General features: G+C 38.8%; 1 protein-coding gene across 11 annotated transcripts in view; it reads left to right on the forward strand.

Annotated features, from left to right (window-relative positions):
- The window catches only part of prom1a (prominin 1a), an 82,618-nt gene that overhangs the window by 35,912 nt on the left and 30,262 nt on the right, over nucleotides 1–16,444 (forward strand). For all 11 annotated transcript variants that reach the window (XM_067599922.1, XM_067599921.1, XM_067599926.1 and 8 more), the window contains one exon: nucleotides 1,472–1,677. In XM_067599922.1, the coding sequence (XP_067456023.1) occupies nucleotides 1,472–1,677 (206 nt within the window). The remainder of the gene's footprint in view (nucleotides 1–1,471; nucleotides 1,678–16,444) is intronic.

Here is a 16,444-nt window from a genome sequence, read left to right on the forward strand (position 1 = left end):
AAATTAATCACCAAGTATTTTGATAATCGATTTGATAGTCATTTGGAGTCATTTCATCTCTGATTCCAGCTTCCCAAATGTTAGTATATTTTTTGGTTTCTTTAGTACTATGATAGTAAATTGATTATCTTTGGGTTGTGGACTGTTGGTTGGGACAAAACAAGACAGTTGAGGACACCATCTTGGGCTTTGGGAAACATTGATTGACTTATTTCACCATTTTCTGACATTTTATAGACCAAACAACTAATATTATCGTTAGTTGCAGCCTTCATTAATATAAATGAGGTGGAGAAAATAGGCTGTTGCAATGGACTGCAATAGTTTTAGTTGGGTGTTCCTACAGTAAGAAACTAGCAATATCTCAAGTAATTCTTCAATTTAAGCAGGAGTTTCTACCCAAACATTTCTCACTGAGATCCTATCTTGAACCAAGTGACAGAAAAATGCCGCTGTCAAAAGGTAATTTCTCCTTTGTTTCATGGTTTCTTGATTTCCTCAACTGGAAATAAATTGGATGCACCTTTTTTATGAAACTGACAATGAAACCAGTGTAATTATTTCACCCCAAGGGCTGATTTATTCCCTTGTTTCAAGAAAAATCTGTTTTTTTATGTCTTAATACAGGTCTTAAGTACTTCTTTGAATGGAGTTTCTCTGCAGCTCACAAACTACCTTTAGTCCATTCCCATTGAAGCAGGATTTTCATCAGAAATGCTTTCTTTCCCCTTCATTAGAGTGGGAAAACTGCACCGCAGGGCTCCATGGATGGCTCTGACTCATTTGAGCAATTTTCCCAATATACTACATGTGTTGCTATCCTCAGCGCATATTGCAGTTCGTTGTAAATTTATGTAAAAAACAGCCTTCAAGAATTTCTTGCTGTGAGTTTCAAATGATTTGCCATTTTCAGTTTCAGCTTGCGGAGTAGTATATAAGAACAATAATATCCTCCCACCGATTTTGCGAGTTGTGGCATTTATGTAGTGTCATAATATAGTTAAGGAGTTGATTATTGAATTGTCTTGTGGTATTTAAGAACTAGGAAGAAAGGATTCTCCAGGAATGAGCAGTGTTACACAATGTGTGTATTGTTTATCCACAAATCCCTTTTGGACAAAGACTAGGGAGAGAATTTCCAGCGCATGGATCCTATATTTAGATTTGTTGCTCATTTTATCCTCTGCCTCCTTGTGTGTCCTCCCTTCCTCTCCTGTACGTCATTATTAATCCTTTCTTTTCTCCTTCACTCCCCAACTCATCTGCTCTCCTCCTATCCAATCCTTTCTCTCAACAACCCCTACCCCATTTCCCCTCTTGTTGTTTTATCTCCTTTTCACCTCTGATCCCCACTTTCCCTTTTCATCTCTTTTTCCCCTTCTCACTTCCTCTATCCTTTATGGTTCCTCAACAATTCGTCCCTCATTCTTCATCTCATTGTTTTTTTTCATTCCTCCCCCGCTGACCCTAGGCCATCTACTACGAGATAGGCTTCCTTATATGTGCAGCGGTGGGCCTGCTGTTCGCCATCCTGATGCCCATAGTCGGCCTCTTCTTCTGCATGTGCCGCTGCTGTGACAACTGCGGCGGGGAGATGCACCAGCGGCAGAGAAAGAACGCAGACTGTCGGCGTGGCCTGCTGGGAACGCTGCTCTTCTCCACCTCACTGGTCATCACGTGAGTATGACACATGCACACATGACACACATAGGCAAGAATACACGGATACGAGCTCAGGAGCACAACTGCAAGATGTAACAGTGTGTGCATACTTGTACTGTATATGCATGCACACGTACGTTAGGATTATATTCCATCTACATCTTCACCTTTTACTGTGCCAGATGCATGCATGTACATACATTCAGGCACTGTACACACATGCTCCCCTGGTCAACGTGTGAGTCCGTTTCACGCACACACGCCGGTCATCAGTGCTCCCCATCCCCCATGCTGTTTGCTATATATAGTAAAGTCCTACTGTAGATATTATGTGGCAGCACACTTCATACTCTTGTTCAGTGTGAAGCATTGGTCTTTCTCTGCAGGGAATTCACACTGAAAGCTTTCATTTACTGTGGTGAGAAATGTTGATTTTATAATTATTAGGATTATCTGAAACACTAACAAACCAAAGATGAACAGGTATCTCACAAATCCCGGAAATAGTCTTACTCTATTATTTGATCACAAGACTTCTTTCTATAAATGACTATATATATATATATATATATATATATATATATATTTCAAATGATTTGCATTCTCACTCATGCATTCTTCAGTGCCACAGTCTTCGCCTTACTATTCTCCTTTTGCTTTTTTGTATAACAACCATAATACCCACTGCATCTGCCTTCAGGGTTTATTGTACTGTATTACTGCTCCAGCTGTCATTTCCTCATTTTACATTTACATTTTAAGCATTTAGCTGATGATTTTATCCAGGGGGAAATGCAGTAAACCGTAGAATTAATTTGTGTATTCAATTTCTATTGTTTCACCCAGTAGTGATTGTAATTAATTGTTGTAATTTAGGAATTTAGTACCTCCAGTTGTTTTCCAGCCGAACCCTGTTTTTCCATCAGTTTTGACTGTGATCGAAACCGTCATTAGCTGCTTTACTACTAATTTGTCGCTTCAGTGTTCCTGGTCAGTGACTCCTCTTTACTGTGGCTGGTCGGAAAATAGAGTTTTTAATACACATTTTATACATGAAAACAGGCAGCTTCAGGCTAGCGTAAGGTAAACAAGGATGTTAGTGCATCGTAGCATAATAACTGTAGGAGAAGATCGTGACTTAATTAAACTTTCACAGTCCTTAAAAGGATTTAGATTCCATATCTATACCCAGACCACTTAAAAATAGTATCCAAATCTAACTTTTCACCAGGCATTGCAAGGAAGTCATTTCACTACTGTTTAAAAGGTGTACAAACAGATCTCCAGTTCAGCAAGATAAATCTTTTGGCTGTGACAAATTTAAAAAAAAGAGGTGAGGAGAGGGTCACGACTTAAAGCTGATTTCCTTTTTTGTTGACATTTATCACATAAAAAGCTTGTGATGTCTTAATATTGAAGAGATGCCATCCTGGCAAGTGAGAAGTGGTAGTGAAGCAAATGAGATTTCAGCTCAAATGACACAAGATGATGTAAAACGAAGGGTAAAAGTCATAAGGAGTGGGCTGAAAACGTCTCCCTCCACTCAAAAATCTGTTTTTCCTTCTTATTCCTTCAGTTGGATGTTTGAGCTTCACTGTGCAGAATGACGAATGTGCAGAGTTTGACACTAGAAGGCTGTTTTCACATTAATCTGCAGGAAGTGGAAAGTTTCTCTGTGAAAATCTGAGTTTAAGTGGTGGATCTATGATCATGATTCACAACTAGTTTGGAGGCTAATTATGGTTCACTGTGCAACTTACGCAAGTGTGATGTGGAAACTTGAAGCCTCCAGTGCACAAACACTGAGAATGGACTTTTCGGTGAAGGATGAGACATCTTTTGTCCAGCAGTTACACCAATATTTGCATATTCATCAATTCTTGATTTTTCAATGAGAGAGAAGGGATAGATGGAATAGAGTAATTGAGTAGAAAACATATTAGACACATATTATTGCAGGCAGAGTATTTTTTATACATCTTACAACATGTCTGGAAGGGATCTTTAAGTTTATTCTGTGCTTCTTCTATATAAGCCTCTTACATCATCTGGCTGTCCTGCATCTTAGTGAATCTCATCTCTCAAAGAGTGGACCGCGGGAAACTCAATCCACTCTCCACTTTTGTTTTACTATCTCAGCGGTAGAAGAAGCAATAGCCGCCGGGGATGCAGCCACAGTACAAAAGGCTTGGGAGAGCTGCGTTTGTCTCTTTTGCTAGACTGAAGGGATCCAGGAGTGTACTTAGTTTGATGTTCTTTGACTTTCTGTCTGCATTGGAACGAAGCCCAGTTATTAGAAATTCCGCGGCAATATCCTAGCAGCCGAGACGCAAGAGTCTGAGAGCGTCCTCAGTGCTCTTATTAAGTCTCCCCAGCTACCAGGCAGAGACGCTGCAGAGGCTCTAATGAAGCAATTACAGACAGGAGAGGGATGAGTACCGAGCCCGGGCTCACTTCTGCTTTTTTACCCACAACTAGAAAGCTGACAGCCAGGCACAGAGAAGTAGCAGGGGTGACATTTATTTTCCAAGAACGGTTAAAATCGGATTAAGAGGGGTATAAGACACCCAGGTAAGAATGAGGACAATAAAATGGCAAAAAGATAGAAGAGAGTAAAAAACGCCAAAAACAAAGAGATTGTTAGGAAGCCTGGATGTCACATCCTGTGTTAGATGAGCAACAGTGTAAGATATTTGGAAAAACTGACAACAAACTACACAAAGTATGTCACTCTGCTCGGTAATCCTTGAGTTACTTGTTTTATTATTTTGGCAACATATTTTTGATGCTAAGCAGTCACTGTTATGGTGTTTCTGCACTGCCCTTCGTAAAGATCCCTTGTTAACTAAGCAGCTTTTGTTTTTGTAGTTTCTGTATATGTGGCACATGTTTGGTTTTCTCTTCATCTATGGCAGCTGTAAATCCTTGCTAATTCATTGGTTCTTGTCTTTATATTGTAAAACACATAACTTACTAACATACTGGTTGTTTAAATCTACAAAAGTCGGGGTGAACTGCCCAGGTGTCGTTGTCACAGGCTGCCCATTTTTCTTTAAAACTGCTTTTTAAATGTTATTTTGGACACAACGAAATGTCAAACAAGTCTATAAAAATGTAAAATGTTGTAGAGTCTAAATAAGACATACCCTGCTTTACTGAAATAATGACTACACTCACTTATCCCAGTGACAGAAATGTGGAAGGCATTCATAGTTACCTCTAAATGACACTCATCTCAAATGAAAATACAAAACATCATCATTATATACGTGGGATGACTAGTATGGAATATGTAATAATAATAATAATGATGAATGTTATCTCTCGAAGTCAGATAATTAAGCTCAGCTCGTTGGGGATAAATATGGTGTGAAGATTTTGTAGAATCAATCAGTACATGTATATAAACACTAATCATTTCATTAGAACCAGATTAAGGCAATACTCTGATTAGTGCAGCTGTCTGATTAACACCTTCTCTGGGTTAAATTAGGTGAATGAATGTTGAAAGCGTAAACTGATTAACTGGCCTGCTCAAATTACTCTGGCATGTAAATCCATGAGACATATTTATTTCAGAGCTTTGAATCATGGCACATGCCAGAAAGGGCAATGAGAGGAACAAAAGTGAAGCAGTGTTTTTATATATAAACAGAAGCGTGTTAGCAGCGGCGGAAAATCAAAGTGAAGTGTGTAGATCCCTCTCCACCAACAGCTAATTAGAGACAAGTTTATTGGAATTGTTATAATGGTCTGTGGTGATGCAGTAATAATGAATGTTATTATGTAAACAGCCTTGTTATGGATATGATTTGTCTCATGAAGCCAGCTGTGGTTTTACTGAACCTAAACAACCCGCGGTAGACACAGATTATATGTCTATATATCAATTTATACTACATCGGCATTAATATTAATATATTTTGATTCAAGCTCAGTCATTTGCATTTAGTGGTGCATAAATGCTTTGTCTAATAGACTAGTGTGACACTACTTCCGACTCAAAAAATGAAATACATTTTTATATGAGTGATGCAGGATCAGCCTTGGAAAACTATTCTGTTTGACGTCGGTATGAACAAAACAAAAACCTCTTCTGAATGTGATCACCAGTGTTGTGGTCGTTTTGCAGCAGCGACGTCTCCTCAACGCAGCCCTACACCGGCTCACATGTGTTTGTCTGCTATTAACATATCATATCTTAGCTGATGCATACACGCACGCACTGTTTACTACAGCGGCATGTTGCATTGTGCCTGCCAGCTACTATAAGGACATAACACACTTTATTAAAAGGACAGCAGGAGTCATTTCAGTCTATACTAATTAGCTCAGATGCCACATAGCCCCCGCATGGATTTATAATGATAAAACGACAGATAGAACATCCGTCCCTCTGTTCTGGCCAAGTGGAAGACCCTTGCCTCATAGTGTTACCCAGCATGCATTTCAGCAGTCTATTTAAGTCGCCTCTGTCTAACACTATTAACACAAAAGGGTCCCAACATTATGGGCTTAGTAACTCATGCTAATCATATGGGGTCTAATTAATAATAATATAGGCGCCAGTGAACTGAGCCTTCGGCGCCCCGCGCTTTAAATCGCTGTCAGTCAGTTTAGATTTGAAGAGTTTGTCCTCAAATAAGTTCTGCTCTCTTAGACATACCACATAACCACAATGTCCCAGGCTTTTAGCTGCATTTACTCCCTGTCTCTCACTCCCTAGGTTTCTTGTTATTGACTCTAAACTATCAAATAATCCACAACTGCCTAAAAAATAAACTTTCTCTTAATACATTTTTTTGAAAAAATGCAGAATTTAGTTAGATAATCCTAAAATACGTTATAGCATTGGCAAATTCCAAAATGTCTTCCCAGCTCATGAAATGCTAGATGTTATAATGGTGAAGAGCTGAAGTGCAATCAACTGCAAAAACACAAGTTTACAGATGGCAAAAGAGAAGAGAAGCAACATGTGATACTTTCTAAGGGGCTGTGTAATATTTTCTGAATTAAACATGTCATACAAACAACCAGAATACCATCTTAAGTTTTTGTGATTTTGATCAGCTAACAAATACCACATTAGAATAGGACTAGGTGTCTATATGGCTTTAGGTTTTGTTTGGTTTAAAGGTATAGCCGTAGTGTCAATCTACATTTATATGCATGTGTCAGGAAATTCAAACATCTGGTGAAATTTTGTACCTCATACACATCTTTTTTTTATTCAGAAGACTCTTACTTTATCCAAAATATTAATATTTGTTGTTGTCTCAGAAACACAGGTGAATAAAGAGGTGAATATTACGTGATGTCAACCTCCAGAGCAATATCTTCAAAAACATTACAACAACAAAAAAGAAAAAAACAAAACAAAACAAAGAGAGATAAGATTTAATTTGTTTGGGGGCCCCCTGGTTTTGCTTCTGCCTCAGGCTGGTTATTACTTATGATAACTTGACTCCTGACCTCTGAGTGAGAACACAAAGAAGTAGTTATTTCTGTTCTCATATGTCAGTAAATGTATTTGAGTTTAGTTTATACAGTGTATGGGCTTTTTGGAAAACAGGAGTTTTACTCTTATTTATGTAACAAGAGATATTAGCAGTGAATTCTGCTGAATTATTAATAAAGTGACCCAATTAATGTGTAGAAACACATTTTCATCACTGGTCCACTTTTTATTGGAGCACAGAGCACTGAAGGGACAGTATGAGGAGCTCAGCAGCCAACAGCCTACAGACACACACACACACACACATATATACAATACTGCACACAAATGAATCTAGACACGTAGTCTCTCTCTTTCCCCTCCTGTGGGCTCACATTGTTTCATTGTTCACTGTTTCACATAAGCATACAGGGTTTTCCATGCGATAGAATATACTTGTTCGGATGGGGATTACATTTGGGAATACTGTTTTAAATGAAAGTTAGAAACTTAAAGTATCAATTAAATCACTGCCAGTGTTATACAGTTATGTCTCCATAAAATGTGGTACATTGACTTTGTGTTTGTATTCAAACTTGTCATATATTACTTTAACTTCTTAGTTTCTCACTTCTTCCTTACTTGACCTCAATAAATGTAAGAGATCAGAAAACTGACATTTCATACTTTGTTGAATCACTGTATGTTTTTGATAAGAGGAAGTAACCAGTAATGGTAATGAAGTGCCTCGCAGCCACCTACTTACTGATGACACAAATACATAACAATCTCTCTCTCTCTCTCAGACACATAGAAAAACGAGCACACAATTAGTCACTTAGAGACACACACGACCAAACAGACACTCACGCATCCCTCTGCTTCCTAACCCACACATCGCTCGGTTAACAGCCTCCCTGGGGAGTCATCACATGTAGGGCTATTTTTAGGGGATTCATTAATAGTGTGATGAGCATTAACTTCACTGCTTCACTGTCATGAAGGAAACGACAATGACTGTGAAGATGTCTCTCGCTGACTAAATGTCAAACCGTGGGAAGCCTTCATTGGGAATTTGTTTCCAGTGCCAGAGCCAAGTTTTGGAGCAGATACAGGCAGTATAATGTAAAATGAAACTGAAGAGGTTGTGGGAAAAGGCTGACTTGATTATAAAAATAAAACGTTAAACTGCAAATATTAAAGCGTGAAATAGATTTTCAGCCGTTAGTTTTATTGAGCTCAGTAGTCTATAGCATTTGGAAATACAAAAAAGAGAATTGATTCATTTACTAACTATCTTAGTTGCTTATTTAACAGATAATTTAGAAAAAGTTTTATGTACACGAATATGACATTTTTAAAAACATGGCTAATTTCTCAGGCACTGAATTGTTAAAATTTCTAAGCTTGATAATCAAACTGTACTGCCATTTCATTTCAGTCTGACATTCTTCTTATGTTGACCATTTTCTGTTTAAGAGAACCTGTTAGTAGTGGCTAACATTGTTACGGCCATTTACGTCAATTATGGTCACCACAAAATGAATATGTCATCAAAAGAGTTAAGCCGTATTACAACAAGCTGTATAGCTGCCTTGATCTCATCCACATTTTGTGGTATTTTAGTGGCTCTTACACAGAAAGATGATGTCCTGCTTATTAACCTCGCCTGCAAAGGCTTGGTTATTTTTACAGCCTTGGGAAATAGTTGTCAATAAGCACAACCCCAGAAAAAATGTGAGATATGTGCAGGAATTCAGGGGTCTGGAACCAGGAAGCTGATGTTACAACCTAATAATCAGTTTGAAGCGGACAGCCACATGCATGGTACAGAATTAATGTTTTATATTATACGGCCATTATATTTTATTGGCCATGTACAATAAATGTTTACATCAGTTATTGGTGAGACTGATGCAGTAACATGAGAGCAAAGCTGACACAAGCACAGGCAGCCAACACCTCAAACTGTGAGATTAGATATAGTAAATACTTCAAATGGTGTCTTTTTACACATTGAAATTTTCATTTTCCACAATTTGCACAATATTGCTTTTGCCCATTTCTTTTATATGCATTACTTGAAGCCTTATTCTTATGGTTTTATATTGGAATAGATTTTTTTATTGTATTTGTTTTGCAATTTTGCTTTATGTCCCTCGTTGTAAGTTGAATTTCCATTCATGAACTGAGGTAAACTCATCGCCTCTCCCTTTCTGTCCATGATGTCCAAGCATCCCCATGATCGCTGCCCAGCACGTAGACGCCACACAATGGCAGCTTTACACAAACCACTGCCAAGCTAATTAACTGGAGAGGTTGTTTGAATTTGCTGTGCATCCCATAATTTATCACATCTCCTGGAGAGACTTCACTCTTACTAATCATTGTAATTCTCCATAATTTCTGGTTTATAGCTGAAATCCACTTTATTTTTTACTAATTACTTTTTTCTTCCCCTCATCCCGGGGTCTTTTACACTGTGTGACTTCTTGTACTGTTCACACTACAAATCAAAAAATACTCTAACAGGAATTCCACATAGTGAAACTAATTGATGTTCACAGCTTGGTCAGGCTTTCCTTCGAATTTATTGGAGACATTTGTGTTACAATAGTGATGATACGGCACATTGTTGCACAGGGGAGTGAAAAGATGTGAGAAGGCAAAGCTGTAGGGCTAGGTGATGTGGTTTACAGCTAAGAGGTGGCTCTCTATCTCGGGGACGGCTGGCTGGGAGGATTTATAACCCAGAAATAGCAGTATTTCAAATGCAGAGAGAGCTGTCTTTCTTTTCTTTTTTTTGCGCCACTGTGTTTTAACTTTGCGGTCAGATGTCAGCTCCAATCCACCAGCCAAATGCTTGGGAATTCTGGCTGTGGCTGGTAATATATTCTACTCTACCAACCACTTTGACCAGTAATCAGCCATTGTTTAACAGCTTTGTGATTAAAAAAAACAAAAAAAACTATTCCGGCTTCTGTGATAGCAGTTCTCCTCTCTGGCTCTTAAGCGTACAGTATCATCCTATACTGGGAGGGTTCCTATACATTCCCGTAATCTACACAGACAGAAACAGTAACTAAGGATGCAGTCACACCTACAGTTATGTTAAACTCTATTGGGAAAACCTACAGTAACATTAGAGCTGAAACAATTAGTCACTTTATCTATCAAGAGAATATTTATCGGCAACAACAGACATCGGAGACAAGAGTTGGAATGGCTCTGTTTTCTGCCAGAATGAACTGATCTGTAGCATCATGTAAACTGCACATGTTGTTCTGTGCTTGCTTGTCTGTTTATTTGCATGTCTGTGTAGATTCCCCTAGAGCGGTTGTTCAAACTCAACACTGATCATGTGATAAACATAGTGCACACTCTAGAGTCGGTTTACTTTATCCAAATCTCCTTGAATTGCCCCCGGTCATTCTGTGCATACTATAGGTACTGTGCACCCAGTGGACATGAAACCACAGACCCTTGTAGTGTTTGCTCCATGCTGAGCCCAGCGACTGGTGAAGGACCACACAATTATAACCAAACACTGTGATTCAGTGAGTCTCTAACTTCACTGAACTCCAGAGTCCCTGGAAAATAGACTTTCAGTACTAACAGTCCTCCTAACAAGTCCTTCTCCAGTGTCCTCGCACTTTCTGAGACTGAGAGCTAAATTATGAAATGCAAATCATCGGCAATTCAATTCACAGCATAATTTTGGTTGGTCAAGGCTTAACAGAGTGCAAGAAGTTGTTATGAAGTTATTGTTTACAGAGTAAATTGCCTGCTCTGTACAGTAAATCTCTTCATCAGTCATTTCTTGACACAAGTTTTTTTCTTTTGGACAGTTGACATTTATTTTTAAATCACACCGTTAATATTTGTTTGAAAGGTTAATCATTTTTATAACCTTCATCTATCCAGGGATGGTTTACTGAGCAGAACAAATGTGTTGTAGCATCACCTTCGTCATTTGATATCCTCGTGGAAATGCAGAGTGAGTAGGTAGGATTCAGTCTATATATACATCAACAGGGCAGTTATATATGTGTCAACCTACAGTAGAGCTTGTAGGTGACTCCAAACTCTTCAACCACACCTGTGCTCTAATTTGTACTATTTCTTTACTTTTATCCAGTACACTGAAATGCATGGAGCTCCTTGCTCACATGCCCAGGCTGTTGGTTTTTCCAAGGCGGGGATTGAAAACAGTATCTTCTAACTTGATTCATAAATCTGTTGATTTGTTGCCATGGAAGGATCATATTTGCCCAAATGCACACCCAAATAATCAGTATAAGCTTGTGATTATGACTGAATAATAGTTAAATAAATCCTGTGGTGCTCTGCTTCCTCTTTTTTGGATGGACCGGATTCATAACATTTTTGTCTTTTGGCCCTTCTACAGTTTTTAAAATACTACTATACTTCAGTGACCTTATGTGGGTGTTTGTACAACCCCGAGCCCTACAGGCTGTTTGGCTTAGAGTTTAGTATTCATATCATTCCTGGACTGTTTACTGTGGAATTAATGGTCTGTTGTCTCCCATCAAGCTACTGCAGTCAACCCTTAGATGGAACAGACAGCAACTTAGTGTCCTTATGACGGGGGGGGAGGGGACAGCGAAAAATAGCACTTTCTTTACTAGGCTGTCATGCCCAGAGCGAAGGCCGTGGGGTCAGATAGCTTAAGTATTCATTGTCTGGTTAAATTCTTTATATGAAACACTAGTGTTGCACTGAGATCAGGTTCAAGCTGACCTGGCAAGCTCTGATAAGACAAATGAAACGGCGGATAAAAGGATATAACAATGGCTACTTGAGGGGAAAAAGCACTTATTGGAATGTAAACAGCCTAACTAGAGGCTTAATAGAATTAAATTGTGGCTAAATTGAATATAACAGGGGTTATATTGAATGTAGCAGTTGATAGGACTGTATACTAGTGAATAAAATGGAAATATTGAGTAAAATGTGGCTAAAAAAAACAAAAGAATGGCTATATGAGAGTATTGTTGGCTTTATAAAATCAAACAGTGGCTAAAATAGGATAGGATAATAGGATGGTGGGCAATTTCTGACAATTTTCATGCGTGTACAATTGGTTCTTTGGTAAGCTTATGCTTTGTTACACACATACACACAAAACAAGCTGTTATGCGGTAATCTATCTGTTCTCAGGAGCTTTTGAATACAGGTCACTCAGGTCAGGCTGACACAAAGGGAACTGGAAATGCTGCAGGATTTCCATGTTTAAATGTGTGATGTTTTGAATAAGTTGTTTGTTATTATTGCGTACTATATGTTCCCTGATACAGTTTACATGCCTTATGTGACTCACAGTGGGTTTAAAAATGACAGCAATAAAAGCACTTCATGCACAGTACAAAAGCACATCTTCCCAACCATTGCAATAGTTGTTGAAAATGTTAGCAATATGATTTGTTTTAGAATGATTACAATGACAAGAGTTATCATTTTCTTGTTGAGAGATAGGATAATAGAGGTCCAGTTCCAGCAGTGTGAAAGCAGGGAGGGGCTGAAAGGCGACTGTCCCAGCCTTGCAACTACAATCACGCTGAAAGCGGTCCATTGTTTAGAGTTTGTAAAAGCTATGGAGCTACCAGACCATGTAACACTCACTACCCAGCCCCCAGTAGTGGCCTAGATTCTGGGGCACTGTACTAGTTCCATGCTCCTCTTCATCTGCTGTTGTGGGGTTTCCACCCTAGGCAGAGTTTCATGTGTCATTTGGCTCTCGTTCAATCAGGAATTACAGGCCTTTTTCAAAGTTGCTAGAGGTAAATCTTACCCCCGCTGTGTTTAAATTGTCCCCTGTGGTCAATAACAGATACACTATCAACAAGCAGCCATACTGTCGTGCAGCCATTAGCCACAGTTTGAGCTAGTGAGTCAGTTCAGGAGTCGCTGATAACAGAGAAATGTGATGATGCAGCACAACGGACCAGTTAATTTTCTCAAAGTTGAACAGTTGAATCAGTAAATGGCTTGTTTAAAGGCCAAGGGTCATTTTGAAGAGCAACAGTCATGTGAAAATTACATTCCAAGATTTCATAAATAAGGATGATTACATAAATAAAATATTTGCGTATAAATGTTTAGATTCAATAGGAGTTTCAATATTATACCATAGTCATAGTTTTACTCATGTGCCACTTTTTTCAGTGAAAGAGAAAAGTGACATTTGGGACGAAAGTCTTCAATTTGTCAGTATGAGTAAGTTGATGAACAGTTATATTTTATGTATTTTATGCTTGAACTTCTTTTTATCCTAAATTTTCTCCTCACTACTCTGCAGAATTCATAAGGTTTTTTTTTTTTTACATACTATACTCAAGTGAATTTTCTGACATTGCTTATTTAAAAAACTACTCTGCTGAATAGAGTGGAATATTTCTCAGTTATACAGTATGCGATATGAAAGACATCATTAAAATTAAGGTAAAATGAAGCTGACTAACCCAGAGGGAAGGGTGACATGTTTGCTTTTTACTAGATTTAGACGCTGCAAGCATCAATACGAAAACAGGCTTTCCCACATAAATTCGCTCAACAGCAGTGCTCATTTATTTTCTGTTATTCAGCTTTGGCAAGTCTTGCTTGCCATCATGAGTTTACTGTTTGTTTGATCATTGTCTTTTTTTCCTAACCAAATGTGTATTTGTGTTTTTCTCATATTCTGCTTTTTTTTTACTCCTCATTTAAATTCATCTCTTCTCGAACAAGAAAATCTAAATTACAACCAAACAGGACTTCAAAACTAAACCAAACTTGATTCTACTGAACTAAGGTGGACAGTCATGTACTACACAGCTTGTTGGAAAGCACTTGGCGTTTTCCTCAAAGAGTCTTTGTTTGGCTGCAGATTCCACTGACCTTGCTGGACACCGGCAGTGAGAGGGAGTGAGCGGGAGACAAAGAAAAAGAGAGGGAGGTGGATAGAGTGAGAGAGGAGAAAAAAAAAAAGCGAGAGGAAAAAGGGAACTGAGGGCGAAAGAGGAGAGAGAGAGAGGAGGAGAAAAAAAGAAGAGCGAGGTTGCTATAGGAAAATAGGAATAAAGCATGAGCTTGGGAGGTAGTTAAATAGTGAAAGAGGAAAACAAAATCTAAGCAAAGGGATACTGAGAAATAGAGGTGTAGTGAAAGAGACATAAATGAAAACAGACGAGCCAGAGCAGAAAGACAAATGAGAGAGGGCTAGGGAGACAGAGGAGAGGCAAGTATGGGCTTTGGTGATGAAGACATAGACAACCAGAGACAGAGAGAGAGGGAAGGTGTGTGTGTGTGTGTGTGTGTGTGTGTGTGGTCGTGAATTTGTGTATGTAACGGAGAAAGAGGCAGAATGTGTGTGAAATTGTGTACTTGTGTGTGTGTGTGTCTGTGAGAGAGAAACAGAGAGAGGGCAGAGAAAGAGTTTGACAAAAGGCTTTTGTTGTGGATGTGGCCATTTTGAATCTTCCCCTGGTTCCGGATGGCTCCACTTCACTGTGCCCCAGCCTAGTTGTTTGGCCTAGTTTCTCATTAAGTCTCCACTTTATACGATGGCAGTGTTTACTATGTCTGCCCACTCTCTATTTATGGCAAACATTGTCACAATTCCTCCAGACGTGGCGCAGTTAAATGCCACACAGATGAAAAGAGTTTCTCTCCCAGGGGCAGCAAATGGTCATATAACATTTGTTCTTTAAAGACCGTACGAGTGGTTCTGCATGTTTTGACCTGTTAACAACACATTGCATGTAAGATAAATGCCCATGATTTTTCAGCAGTTGAAAAATCTACTTCTAGGTACATTCAAAGATGCTCTGACATCCAGGGTTTGAGTCAGCTGCCAAACAGCGGATGACTGATTATACTCACAAAATCCTGGGTGGCTTGTTTTTTATCGTCTGGGATTGATTTTTCAACCACATACGTTTTCTTCAGCAGTCATTTCTCAAATTTCAGCTGGTGGAGTATCTCTGAAATGAACCTAAAGACAGTCCCAAGTCACAAATGCTTTACCACACACAGATTAATAACACTGATGAAAAAGGTGAGTAATGGTTCACTCTCTGTAATTCATCGGCTACCATCTCGAGCAGGTTTTAACTCTCTGTGTATTCATTTTCATGCTGTTCTTCTGTGAACTGATGTAACTGATGTAAGGACCATTTGAGTCTTGCAAGCAGTGCAGGATACTCTAATCTAGTGCTGAAAGGATTAGTCAATTAATCAATTAGTTGATGAATCAACAACTATTTTGATAACCGATAAACTTACTGAGCAAAAATGTCATAAATTCAATGTTTCCAGCTTCTAAAATGTAAGAATTTGCTGATTTCCACAGTTTTTTATCATTCCATTTGGTCGCTATTAAAGAAATCACATTTTGGGATCTCAGAACTCGTGATAGGCATTTTCACTACTTTTGACATTCATTAAATGATTAAATGATAGCCCTAGCCTTCTCTAAACCACTTTGCATATCTACGCAGATTGAATCAAATTAATGAATGAAGTAAATCTGTAGAGTATAATGACTGTTATCTGGTTTCACTTCATCAGTGTACTTTTCAGTGTCAATTTTTGTACATTCAGTGTTTACACACACCGTACAATCTCTAATGTGACAGAATAATGCAGGTTAGATTACATTGCATTAACAGGATTATATCCACAAAGGGAGACTTCTACAGCAGCGCCTGCTGATCACAGGACTGTAACACACAGACACACAGAGTACTTTTTTCATGCATAAGCAATAAGACAAGGAATGGGGCATAACCTCACTTTGCATGCACTGCAGTCATATACATACACACTCGCTCTCATGCATACCTTCACAGAAACACAGCTACGCAGGCTCACATACAGATACCTCTGCCTTATTATACAGTGAGTCACAACACCCTGATTCATCTCCATTGATCTAAACCTTCCCAGTGGCTTCTGAGTCAGTCCGTTTGTTATTCTGTTCTGCGAGTCATCTTGCATCATTCATAAAGCTGCTTATTCCACTGAAGCATTTCTATAAATTAGATTTTCTGTGTTATACAACTGTACCGTCACAAAAAACCTCACAATCCATCTTACATAGGTTTTTTTTTTTTGTCACCATCTGTTCTGAAGTTAATCGCCCCAGCCATGCTCACTTGCAGACACATACATGCAGCAATGGAAACATGTGCACACACGTACTTACAAGCACGCTGCTGGCTGTGAGGTGCTGAGCCGAAAATTCAACTGGGATGAGAGTGAGTCATGGAAACAGCTTAATATTATGGGCTGTCTTTCCCTTGATGTTTCTCAAGCTAATTAAGCCTCGTACCGAGCTACTCAGGT

Source organism: Thunnus thynnus, chromosome 9 (genome assembly GCF_963924715.1).
Source record: "Thunnus thynnus chromosome 9, fThuThy2.1, whole genome shotgun sequence".
In the NCBI taxonomy this organism is placed as follows: domain Eukaryota; kingdom Metazoa; phylum Chordata; class Actinopteri; order Scombriformes; family Scombridae; genus Thunnus; species Thunnus thynnus.